The sequence below is a fragment of the Stegodyphus dumicola genome, chromosome 7 (assembly GCF_044657685.1).
Source record: "Stegodyphus dumicola isolate Sdum_Otavi_A_Nest chromosome 7, ASM4465768v1".
NCBI lineage: Eukaryota > Metazoa > Arthropoda > Arachnida > Araneae > Eresidae > Stegodyphus > Stegodyphus dumicola.
In genome coordinates this window covers 178663392-178676608 of record NC_140774.1, presented here as the reverse complement: position 1 = coordinate 178676608, position 13217 = coordinate 178663392, and the positions used below count along the sequence as shown (strand labels likewise).

Sequence of the window (13217 nt, the reverse complement as noted above, 5' to 3'; positions counted from 1 at the left end):
TTATTAATACTGTTAAGTGAATCTAGCGCCAGAGTGTAAACAAATACTAGAGTGAATTTTAAAGAATGCATTTATTCTATTGTGGTTTATGCGCTGTCGGCGAAGTAGATTTAATTCAATCCAATAAGTTTAAATGAAATGCAAGAAAAAATGCGTATAATTTAATATTCCAATACAAGAAGGTTTGGGCATTCCCCGTTTCGAGAACTCAATCTCATTCCGGGTCCACTCCCCCCTTAGGGCACATCGTGGTGGTTCAACCTCCACTATTACCCCTTAGGAGAGCAGCGCACCACCTGGAGCAAGCCCCAGGCAGCACCGGTCGTCTAATGCTCCTACCAGTCGCTTGGGCGAGCTCGTCGCAGCGGGACATTACACAGCGACCCCGGGGGAGATCCCCGGGTTACTAGTACCACGCCGCGCTAGGACGTGCCAGACTCCGGGGCCGGCCAATAAGTGACCTTTCCCAGAGCCTTCAGAACCACCAAGTTCATAAATTTTATACCCCCGTGGCCGAGACTGCCTAGGTACAGATCCTAGCCAGTAGCTTCGCAGAATTCTCTACGTCGACCCCCGGGGAGGATAATATTCCAATACAAGGAAGTCATGTGGTGTACACATCAGATTTTTTCTATAGTTTTCATGAGAAGATTGGTTGTTAGTTAACTTGTTACAGTAAATGGCGAAAGGATTATCTGCTTCAGAAGAATGACTCTAGAGAAATTCTGATTCATAACGCATAAGGAATTTCAATGCATAAGGAATAAGGAATTTCAACTATCATCTTAAATAATCCTATTGTTTATACAGTATTTAACCTCCTTACATGCACAAAACGTGTGAATTGTTCTTTTGTATTTTTTCGGTAAATTTTCGAATAGAAGCTTAGGTGGACATTATCGCCTGAAGAACAATATGATAGAAATAAAAAACAGCTTTATTGTTCTGTTATCGTACATATATTAAAAGAAATTACATGAATAATGCATATTTATAACAGTGGTGGTGAGAAAAAGAAATACTTTTTATGCTACTTTCTCTCTATTCTTTATTAATATCGGAATACATAAATATTTTGAACTGGCACGGTGTATTGTTATTTATTGACAGAATTCATCTGTAAAATATTTTCTGAGTAGCTCTTTAGTGAAGACCATACTAAATGCAAATAAATATTATTTTCAAATTCTATTCATTTATTATCTGAGCGCCATGACTAGCTTTATCCTGTCATGAGATTTTTTGTCACTTGTTATAGATTAGCTTATAGTTTAAGATATTTTGCTTTCTTACGTTCTTTAATATTATAAATGTCAACTTAATGAACGTAAGTTTATGAAAATACAGAATAAAATAAGTAAATATACAAGTTTAGCCAATAAAGGCTGTTTAAATACAGATTTCCATGACAGATCCAAACCCCGCGTTGCTCAGAGGTTTAAACAAATGTTTACAAGTCTAGTTATTTGAAAAAAAAAATGTTTTAATTATTCAAATAATGTGCTATCTCGACGTGTGAAAGCATGAGATTTTTACGTAAAGACAACGAACTATTTCTTTTATTCCAACGAATTATTTATTCCAGTCAGGCACTACAAGCAAGTAATATAGCCTATGTTCATTTAAAGTGTAGAAAATGAATTCAGTGCGTGGATCAGCGTTACGGCCGGAAAATTCCGCATAGAAGACTGCCTTCTATATTCATTATACATGAAAATTTCTGCTAGTTTTTAATGTATCTGATTTAGGTTTAGATGTATATTGGAAGAAAAGGAATCAAGGTACAAAATGAGAGAGTCATTTCTTAATTAAAATGAAGAAAATACCACTTATTCATGACATTTTGAGGAACTTTGAAATTTCAGGGCTAAACCCGTAACGCTCGGAGGGTTGCTTGAGCAGACAATTTTTCAAAAAACGGAATATAGTAATGATGTTGAGTATCCGAATTCTGATTAACTGGTTAGTATGTGGTAGGTTTCTCTTAATTTGCGTATGAGTGCCGCCTCGCTGGGAATTTTATTTCGACAACTATCTAATGTTGGCTGCTTACAAGACGGCACTCCTGAGTTATGCAATGGTTTAGGGAAGCAATGTAACTTCATCATACTGTATATCATTCCGTTTATAGCGAATCATATAAGTAAGGATTATAGCCAATGATATGGTAATAATGCTCAGGAACGTTGCTAAAAGAATTAGTTTTATAGATAGTCTCTTCGTGCGCTCCTTTTGCGTAGGTGATATTGCATCGGCAATATCTGTTGTATCTTCCGCTGCAGTGGTGGTCGACTCATCTGGTTTTATGCTTTTGATCACCGGGTTTGATGAAGCAGGATTCGATCCTTTTGATGAGGATTCCATGTAAGTTGAGTAAGATGTTGTATGTGCTTCATCGCTTGATATTACTTCCATATTTGTTACTGATACTGCAATAGGATTTGCTGTGGATACATTTGCGAATGACGAAGATGCGTTTGAAGGTATTTCTTTACTATTTTGTGCAGTAGTTGCGGTTCTTACTGATACAGTTTTATTTATATGGCTGCCAAGCGTAACTGTGACGTTTTCGGTTGAATATGTTGTTGGTCTAGCTGACACTGAAGAAGAAGTACTAATATTATATTCTTTTATTGTAGAATTGGAAGACTGCATCTTCGGAATTTCCAGTTTGGTAGAATCTAATGTAATTGAAGATGAAGCGAAGACGGTTTTCTCGGAATAATTTTTTTCCGATGAAACGTTGCTGTCTGTGTTCATATTTTCTGTAATAGCAAATGACTCATTCGTTCTTAGATATGGTATATTTGATGATTGTTGAGTCATGGATGTATCTACAGATGTTTCTGTAACGGAGGAAATATTTCCTTTCGATGATGTCAAATCATCTTCTTTGTCTTTTTTATTGAAAGAATTTGGAGATTCTTTGCTCTTCATATGATCAAGCTTAAGATCATTCATTGATTTCTGCAAGGCTCTCCAGACTTCTATCTGACGGAGATAATCCCTGTCACTCGAGAACTGAAAGGATTTGTCCAACTTGAAAACACGTCGCAGCGCCTCTCTGTATATGCAACTAGGATGTCTCCCGGAAAATAGTAGATCATCTACATCATCACAGTTAAGTTTCTGAACACCAGCTGCAAAGAAAAAGTTTTGGATTAATATCTAATTATCCGAGTATTTCTCAAAATTATTAACAACTTCTCAGGGTTTAAAAGGGTTCTTACAACTCCATCTTGATTTGAACCAATCATTGCTAATATATTGATAGCTAATTCTATGACAAATTACTATATTCATATTCATTTTAAAAACATACATTAAACAGAAATATTTTATTTGCTATAACCCAAAAGAATTTGGATTGTCATTTTAGCTATTCGTTAAGAAAAAGCGTAAAAAAGAGTAGTTGTGCAACAGTTTCTAATCTCATACACAACATCATGATTGATTATATCAGTTTTTCAAACTCAAATAAGTCTTACTGCGAGAGTAATGCATTTTGCAGGCATACAGTATGCTTTATTATTTACGAATGTGAACTAAATATTACACTTTAGTTTACATGCTATTTTGATAATTAAAATCGTTAGCACTGTTGCCTATTGTATCGTTGGGGTCAAGGCTTAGTTATTTATATATGCATAATGTTTGTGGGACATGGGAAAACATTTAACCCTTTGACTACTACCGAGACATATATGCCCCACTAAAAGTTTAAAATTTACTACTGTGTTAAAAAGAACTTAAAATCCCCTGAATGTTGAGGGTTATCTTCCAATAGCTGGAAAATCAAGACGCCACTGTGCTCGTTGTATGCAAATGAACATAGAGAAAGAACAAATATGAGTTGCCCAATGTGGGATGTTGGGTTATGCAAAGAATGCTTTTTTCCCTGTACCTTACAATGCAAATCTATTTCATAAAGTTTTCCAGAATATAATAGATGTGTTTATAGTAAGTCGATCGCTATGTGTGGGAAATATGCATCTCACCATTACCTAATGCTGGGACATATGTGTTCCAGCCTTTGGCTTAAAAACCGTTTGTCAAAAGATACCAAATGTTAAATTTACCTTACTTATGACATATTTTGTTAACATGGATAGAAAACGGGGTAAAAAAAAAATTCTTTAAATTCTTAGTCAAAGAGTTAAAGTACTGACGAGCCAAAAATCCTCACCAGAAGTTTGATGATAGGATAACCTGGGATCTGTCCTCTGTGGGTCGCTGTCAAAATTGGGAGGGAAAATTCCCGTTTAGTGACTGTTAAATCGCAGCCCACTGTGGTCCACCTTGGGCAATATTCTCATTGATGAGAAAGCTAAGTGAGCGATGGGTATTGATCAGTTCCAAAGCATGCATTAAATTGACAGTGTTCAGCCATTTAAAACAACAACAACTTTAGCTGACATCTTTAGCATACTTTCGAATAATTTTCTCAATTAAATTTTTATAATGGCCAGTTACTACTACATTTATTCCAACAATTTTCAAAATACTTTATGAATCAAAAATAAAGAACAAAATACTAGATAAAATAGCAGAAAGCATGAAATTATTTATTTAAATGGTTCTGAATTCAATTAAACATTATTTTGAACAAGCAACAACCATCGTTGCTAGAGATACGGAGTCTATATGTTTTAAGAACCTGAAAATGCATTTGAAAGCAATATCTGCATGATAATCGACTCGACTTTAGTGTCATAGATGTTTGGTCTCCTGTTTATAAACTCCATACGGATGCGAAAGGGCCACAGCGTCAGAGCTGTAAAGTCGCTGAACACTGGTAGTTCGGACCGTCGTTCGAATCCCGCCGAATGGGCTGGCTGCAGGAGCGTTTTCATGGTTTCCTTTATGTGTAACGGATATACGAGCCAGTTTCCTTTAGAAAGGTCTACCAGGAAGACATCCTTTCTCTAAAGCAGTTAGCTCTCGAGTGCTTAAGCTAAACTATTGAGATGTTAGAAAACGCAATTCGTTTTCAAGTGTGTTGTACCACAAATCGCTTATGATATTAATCTTTGCCCTGAATGTTTTCTTACAAATTCATACAAATTTGATCCAAATATTGCCAATATGTTGATTCCTAATTCTTTGATAAGTGAAAATTCCATCATTTCCCTTAGCCCAAAACTGTAGTTTTTGTAAAAAGTTTACCTTTAACAATTTTCTCCCGCATAGCACATAAATCCTAATTTTCCAGCTTCAACTTCTCTTGTTTAAACCAATATTTGAGCTGATAAATCAATTTGGATATAGTATTTTTGTAGTCGGTACATAACGTGTTATCGTAACCACCTTATACCGCCAAATTTTCAGAAGTCGCAAACTCTGGCAACTGTGCACATAACAGTTCTTTAGGTAACCATATCCACTGTAAGAAGCAATCCAAAAATTTTCTGAATCACCATTTTCTTCTGCAGAAAATCATCAAACTGTGCCAAGATGGTTGGTTCTTCCCAACGGTCGTCGGTTTACTTACAGAATTGATAATGGTGTTTACTTTGCAGACGTGGACGAAATGAAGACACAGTTACTTTTAATTCCCTATGGCATTAGCTACTTCTGAGCGTAATATGAGCCAGTATTACTCTCATATTACATATTTAATACTCAGATTATTGTATTTTAATTGCTTCATTTATTTTCACTGGTAATTAATTTTGAATGCTTTTATTTCATTTGTATGTTCATTAGGAGTTATGCGAAAACTTTTCTAAGAGTTTATCCTGATCAAAAATCTAAATAAAAACTCTGAACCTTGGATTTCCTAAGTTACCTTCACTCATTTAAAAAATACACAGTTTTGTTTCTATCATTTCTGTTGCAAGGAGTGCATATTTGCTATGGAGGATGAGGCATTGTATCTGAAACCTTGTTCTTTTCAAATGAAGTTAGACTTCCTTGGGAGCAAGGGTATTTCATAGGACAAAATATGTTTCCAAGCAGTGTTATAAAAGAGTTTTAAAACATTTAGTTAGATCCAGTATAAAGTTTATATCGTGTTAATACAATTTTTACCCAGATCCAGTTTAAAGTCATGTTTATCCAGATCCGGTGTAAAGATTATCCTGAGCCAGTGTAAAGTAGTGTTTAGTTTAATCCAGTGTAAAATTTAAAATCAGGCAAAAAAGCAACCTTAGTTTAGCGTAAGTTTTGAATAAAACACAATGGATTTAGAAGCGGTCAGTTTAACCTCGCTTTTTTCAGGTTGGTCTATTTTATTTAATTACGACAAAGAACACGAAGGCTATCTTCCTGAAAAGAGGAATGCCTTCGTGAAGGATATTCTAAGGGAAACTGGCTCGTGTGCACGTTACACATAGAGAAAACCATGTAAACCAGCATGCAGTCATCCCTTTCGCTGGGATTCGAACCCCAATCGAATTAGTGTTTAGCGATCGAAGTAGTGTTTAGCGACTTCACTGCTCTACCTCTGCTCAGCTCGTCGTCTTCAGGAGCGAAACAGTTTGCCAAAAGTAAGACTATCATTATTATTTAGGTTTAACAATCACTAAAGATTTTAGTCTGTGATTGAAGGACTTTTAGTCTACTATTTTTCATTAAAATATAAACCCATATGCTCCATCATATAGAGGCTAAATGAAAGCCATACGAACGAGGTGATAAAGAAGAGGATCTAGTTGAGGTTGCAGGAGCAACATGATATGTAAAATGTTCTTGAAAAGTACAACGCCAGAAAAAGTTCTTGACGTAAAATTGTTGTCGGACAATATCACTCATACAACTAACGTATAAAAAATATGTGATGCAAAGAAATTAACATTGGATTAAATAAACTAACTACAAATACTATATACAATGCATATAGTTAAATGAGTTCATGGGCTCTTATAACAATGAGCCACCGTGGGATCATAATTGGACCAAGGACCAAGGAGATGGCCTCCGGAGTACCTTTGCTAGAAACAGCAATTACCTCCACAAATTCATTAAGAAAGAAAGAGTTATTCAGAATTAAGTATGGCTGAAGTAAGGAACGAGAACCATTAAGGGTTTAAAGTACATGAGATCAATAAGGAGTTCATAATTGGAAAGAACATCAATATATAAATATTCCGTTTTGAGCTTGAATACAGTGGTGAGAAGAAGTCTTGAGCATACTGAATGTCTAGTACTTTGTGTAATTTTGCATTTCTTAAGAACCATGGTGCATATTTTAAAGATGTTACAAAGCAAAGAATACCTTTTACTTAACTTCGATATTTTTGCCTTAAATCTCCATTACAAAACAAATTTTATCCAACGACTAATTTTATACTGATTCAGAAGTCAAACAACAAAAATCAGCGTTATACCTACAAAATGTTCACAGGACTTTTGTTGTTTGACTTCTGAATTAGTATTTATTCGGCGTGTTATTGTGTCTTGACTAATTTTATGTTGCAGCAAATCTTGAAACAAACGTGTACTATTTAAAACAGCAAATTTCACCTCCTGCTATTATCTAACGGTGATCTATAATGCATAATATACCGAAGTACCTTTGAAACTGTTGGGTAGAAGCGATTAAAGCAAGTGGTAGATACTATCAGTTAATAAGAGATTAAACGTGCCTAAAAGGTGCATTGTTCCGATAATATGCTGATATTTAACTCGGCTTTTTAGTAAAATTACTACCCTTTCCCAAGATGTACTTTATTATTTGGTTTAAGAGTAGCTTATTGTGATGCTCGAAGTCCATAATATGTTTTGTTATAAATTAAAAATCGATGCAAGGTTTATAATAATCAGATAAATATCATTTTCTGGTCGGCTTCTTTCCCCTACTTTCGACACCCCACTGTATATTTCTTAGTTATGTATTTCATAAAACTATATATATTACCTATATCATCAAGCTTTGAATGCTTTAATATTAGGCAAAATGCAGCTGATGCTGATATTGAAAAAAAGTCAGTCTCTCTTTCGTTTTATCGAAAATTTAAATTTAGAATATTTCTGTTATGTGTGAGAGAAAATTATGTATCCTGCTTTCTTTGCTAACCTAATGTACACTACAACTCTGAAAAATTGCAACACGAAGAAAAATATGAATTACACTAAAGATATATATTGGAGAAAACACATATGGTTAAATTTTGTATGTCTTCGCTTCAGCACTTGTATATTATCAGACGTGGTGTGATGAAGACCAATATGCAGTTTGAACTGTTGTCTGTTAAAGTCATTCCATGCAGATCGAATACGCCTTTATACTCTTCCGTTTCAGTTACGCAATAAGACGTAACAAGGCAACCTTCTACATCATTTTCTGAAGCTTCTTCTTAAGAGATATCTCTGGCGATCTTGCAAGCCAAAGAAAATTTGACACTTGATGGCCAGAGAGGAAACGCCGAAAAATACAAGCGACATGAGCGATAGTTTCGTCTTACTGAAATGCAGCCCAATATGATTCTGCAACAATGGTTCCATGGCTCAAAACGGCGGAGAGGTAAAACTGCTGAATACTGGTAGTTCGATTCGAGGTTCGAATTCCACAAGAAGCTGACGGCATGGACGTTTTTGCTGTTTTCTGCATGTGTAACGTATATGTTACGGTGAAACGCCGAAATCTGGAGAATGTCGACTTTCACCGGTGAATGTCAACATTCACATAGTCGCTTGGTTTATGTCCGAAATATTTTCCAAATACTCTCATTTCTGACTTACACCGGTGAATGTCGACATTCACCATGTACTAATGGTGAATGTTGAACATATAAGAATATTATATTTCCTTCTCCGTAATTCATTCGCGAAAAAACGCACTTAAGACTCAGAATAAGAATGACACTCAAAATAAGAATGGCAGCGTGTACATATACTCCTCTCTTTTCGACCTACACCAGAGCATATCTGTGATTGTCGACATACACCGGTGAGGATCCGAATGTACAAGAATGTAAAGAAATATTCGATCTTTCCCCGACGTATTTGGTGAATGTTGACATTCTCCGGTGAAAGTCGACATTCTCCAATTTCGGTCTTTCACGATAACATATATACGAGACAGTTTCCCTTAGAAATTCCGCCCACCAGCGGCCGAGCGGTAAAGTCGCTGAACACTGGTAGTTCGGTCCGAGGTACGAATCCCACGAACGGGCTTGCTGCATGGGTGTTTTCGTGGTTTTCCCCATGTGTAACGTGTATACGAGCCATTTTCCCATAGAAAGTCCTCCACGAAGGCATCCCTCGGCTTAGACAGATAGCCCTAGTGTGCTTTGCCATAATTAAATACACCACACCATCCTTAGAAATTCCTTGACGAAGGAATCCCTGCGCCTAAGAAGATAACCCTCATGACTTTGCAGTAATCACATTCACCAAATCAAACAACCACAGTTCCAGCATCTAACGAATGTGAGACTAATTACTTAGATTGCCTGTGATTCTTAAAAGGTAAGAGCGTGAATAAAAAGCAATAGTCTAATGATGTTATCGTTGTACCAAAGTCTGGCTGTCGTGGGTCCAGAAACTGTACCTAGACTAGTCGGAGAAATTTATTTGTGTTAGTCTCTTTTTTGTTCTCTTCATTATTATAGTCTTTGATATTGATGGTGTAGGTCACCGGAAGTGGCAAACGTAGATTCCGAACTGTAAGTCATCTGTGCAACAGTATTAACAATTATCATCTCCGATGTTTCATTATTATGCTAATGTAGCAGCATAATTGCTTTTTCATCGCTATGAGTACAAGGTGTATACATTCTCCATCTGTTGTACCCGTAGGTGTTCAAGTTCCCTTGCACTGATGCTTCGTACCTTCTGTCCAATTACGTGTAAATGTTAAGCATCCCTCCCTACTCGTACTGTATTTCACAATATGAGAAATCATCTCTCTGAGCCCTGCTATTCGGCAATCGTTGATCAAACTGTTTTTCTCTGCATCGAGGCATATTTACATACTCTCAGGGCAATAGCAATCGATTTTACCAGAATAGTGATTTAGATTTGTTATTATGGATCCTTTTTCATCCTTGAAGTCAAATTTTAGTCTGATTTGCATGTATACCCTATTTTTGCAGGCACCTAAAATTTTAGTCCTTTATATACCTATGCTGAATAATCCATGCATAAAATTTCAGGTACATCCGACAAATGTTTATGTTGCAACTTTTATGAAAGCAAAATATAAGTCTTTATAAATTTTTGAAAATAACAGAAATATTGTTACATATTTCTGAGAAGCAGATATTGAATAAAATTAGAAGAGACCAAATGTTTGTCGTTAGATGCTTTGTAGGGTTTATATTTATTTTAACTAACATTTATTTTAAGTTTAAGCTATCTTTCCTGTCAAACCTTTACTTTCCCCTAGAATTGCCAATGCCAGAGTATGTAAATTTTAGTAGAACGCGCAGAGTATTCAAATTTTAGCAGAAGTAAATTGAGTTAAATAGAAGGGAAACGAGATTGTAAGTGTGCTTCTTGAATCGCGAGCGTGAAGGTTGCTAGGTAGAAAATTTAAGAACCGCGCGTTTCGGCCTGTGTGCCTATTTCGGCAGTTCGTTGAATCTTTCAACTTCTTAATCAGTAAGTTTGCTGAATCTAAGCTGTATCTTAGAACGCGGTTAAGTTAGTTACGATTATAGAGCCTCGTAGATAGTGATTTCGTATTTATTCATCCTGTTATTTATTTTTAGTTGTACTTTCCTATTTTGTTAAACCACCGGGTCGGCGTAGTTTGTGAGCGTCAAGTGAACGCAACTGGGACTTCGAAAGTGGAATAAAAAGGGATTTAAACCCTTCTTACGAGTTTGTGTACTTTACAGTTCATAACAGTCACTACTACTGTTGCTGACAAGTTGGGGCCACGCAACATCATAGCTTAATAAAACTCATCAGTTTCAAAGCCGATCAATCGTAAATGTTTTTTATTCAGGAGCAAAGTATTTTAAAATCTCTATGCCATAAAATTACATTTATACCTAAAAGCTATTCAATTATCTGTGATTAATCATGAATTCTGCTAATCTCCTTCAAGCAAAATGTGAACATTCAGATAAATGTTAGCAATGATTATTAATATTAATTTGTGGAAACTATTTATAATACTTCTTTAATTTACTTTAATTTTGCAATACTTTCTTTGAATAAAAATTCTTAATATTGTACCTAGCACAGGTAACTGATAAGTCGTTGTTAGCAGTTCAAACAATTCATATATTATGTTAATATTAAATGGGAAAATGTTTTTTAAACACTCATAAAATTTTGAAATGCATTTCAATGCAGACAAAAAAGCCATTTTACAACACTTATAATGGTAATAAATCTCTTGCTGGATTCTGATGCATTAAAATGCTTACTGACTTCGAAAAGAAAAAACAAATTAAGTAATTCCAAATAAAATGCAACAAAAGCAACTAATATTCCCCTAAAAATAAGTAACAAAATGTAATAAAAATATGCAATTATTAAACAAATGAAGGAAATCAAAATAAGTATTTGTCATCAATATGCTTGGAATTATTGCTGTTTTCATTGAAGTGTGTACAGATTTTGAAAAGAAAAAAAAGTTAGATTATTCAAAATAATTTCAACAAAAGCAACTAATATTCGCCCAAAATAAGCAACAAAGTGTAATAAAAATACGTTATTATTAAACAAATGTTAAAATTCAAAGTAAATATTTGCCATCAATAAGCACAGAAAAATTGCTGACTTCACTTTCATTAATTTCTAATGATATCAAGTTCTTGCGGTAAAAGTCGGAGTGCTTGGTAAATGGAGCTCGAACATAAGTAGTTACTTCATTCCCAATATTATTATATAGAAAATGCTTGGATGCTTCTTATAAATATAAATTTAGGCGCGATACTGTAAAAATTTATTCTAGAGCACGAAAACTGAAAATTGTGTGTTCAGCAGTAATGTTATGTGACTATCACCGGTTGTTCTTTACGCATGTCAGATAGAAAATAAGAAAGAGTTCATAGTCCCGAATCTCACCGCAATTTTCCTACTAATTACTTCAAATTCTGAGAATACTATGAAACATTCGCTGCAGCAAGATTGCTTTATTAAAGTTAGGTTTAATTTCAACGAAACTTCAGTAATCTATAATTATTTATGCTAATTTTTTCGATAGATTTCTTCATTTATTTGCAATTGAACTATTCAGTTTTCCCCTCATGATACAAATGTTTATGAATGTCAAAAAAATATAGTATAATTATTTCAAATGTAAAGAAGTATCATGGATTTGAAACAGTGTAAAATTATCTACCTAAATTACTGTAGAATAAAGATAATTGGCTTTTGTTTAGAATAATACTGCAGTGCAGTTATAAAAGGGCTTAATTTCCCTTTTTTATGCTTTTGCTTCGAGTGTCTAAAGGTGTCTAAAAACATAAAGATAAATTTATGCCCGGTGCAGATACTTACCTAAAATAAATTCTTAGTTTTTCCATGATCTTATAAAAATTTGAATACATTCGAAGTACTAAGCAACCCATAACGAAAATAAGTTTATACACGAGCAGAAAATTTTATTAACAATGGCACTTTATGCAGTTCTTGAAGATAATTCGAAACGTTTCAGAACCTTTTTAATAAAACGTTTAATTTTCTTTACGCGAGTATTTAAATACTAAGATTTTTATGAACTTTATGTAAGAAATATTTTAAAACGTCTATAATAGGAATTATAGCCATCATTAGAATTGGCAACATTTACGATAACAAGAAAGTGTTTTACGTATGTCTGTGGGATAAGCAAAATCGTATAGATTTACCTTCACACCTTAATTCTTCCAACAGTTTTATACAGTACATAACATAAATCAATGGCTAAAAAGTACAAAATTAGGAATTCCAAAAGTAGTCAAAATTCACCTGCAAATGTGACCACAAAGAAGATGCTAAGTATGCTAAGTATCCCTATATCTACTTGAGTCATATTTACATGAAATATTCACCGCTGATGCATCGATGAAAATGTATAATTTCAATAAAGATGGAAGGTTCTTATCAATGTGAAATACATCAGTCACTTCTGTAATCTATTCGAATCCAAAGCGAAAGGTTGAAAGACGAGATAAAGAGCTAACTCTTCAACAGTTGATAAAAACATTTTCTTAGCTCTTTCCTTACTTTACATAGTACTTATTTATTTCTATACACTGCTGCTGTTGTTTAGGTTTGTTAATGTATTTACAAAGTCGATTGTAAGGAAAAATCAGGATGAGTCATTAATTGTTTGC

General features: G+C 34.5%; 1 protein-coding gene across 1 annotated transcript; it reads right to left on the bottom strand.

Annotated features, from left to right (window-relative positions):
* Nucleotides 1-916: 916 nt before the first annotated feature.
* On the bottom strand, nucleotides 917-13011 carry LOC118199232 (uncharacterized). The gene is made up of 2 exons (XM_035371374.2): nucleotides 12850-13011; nucleotides 917-3140 (listed from the first exon to the last, which is right to left on the bottom strand). The coding sequence occupies exons 1-2, from the start codon at nucleotides 12911-12913 to the stop codon at nucleotides 2083-2085; spliced, it is 1122 nt and encodes a 373-aa protein (XP_035227265.2). The 5' UTR covers nucleotides 12914-13011; the 3' UTR covers nucleotides 917-2082.
* Between the last annotated feature and the right edge of the window lie 206 nt (nucleotides 13012-13217).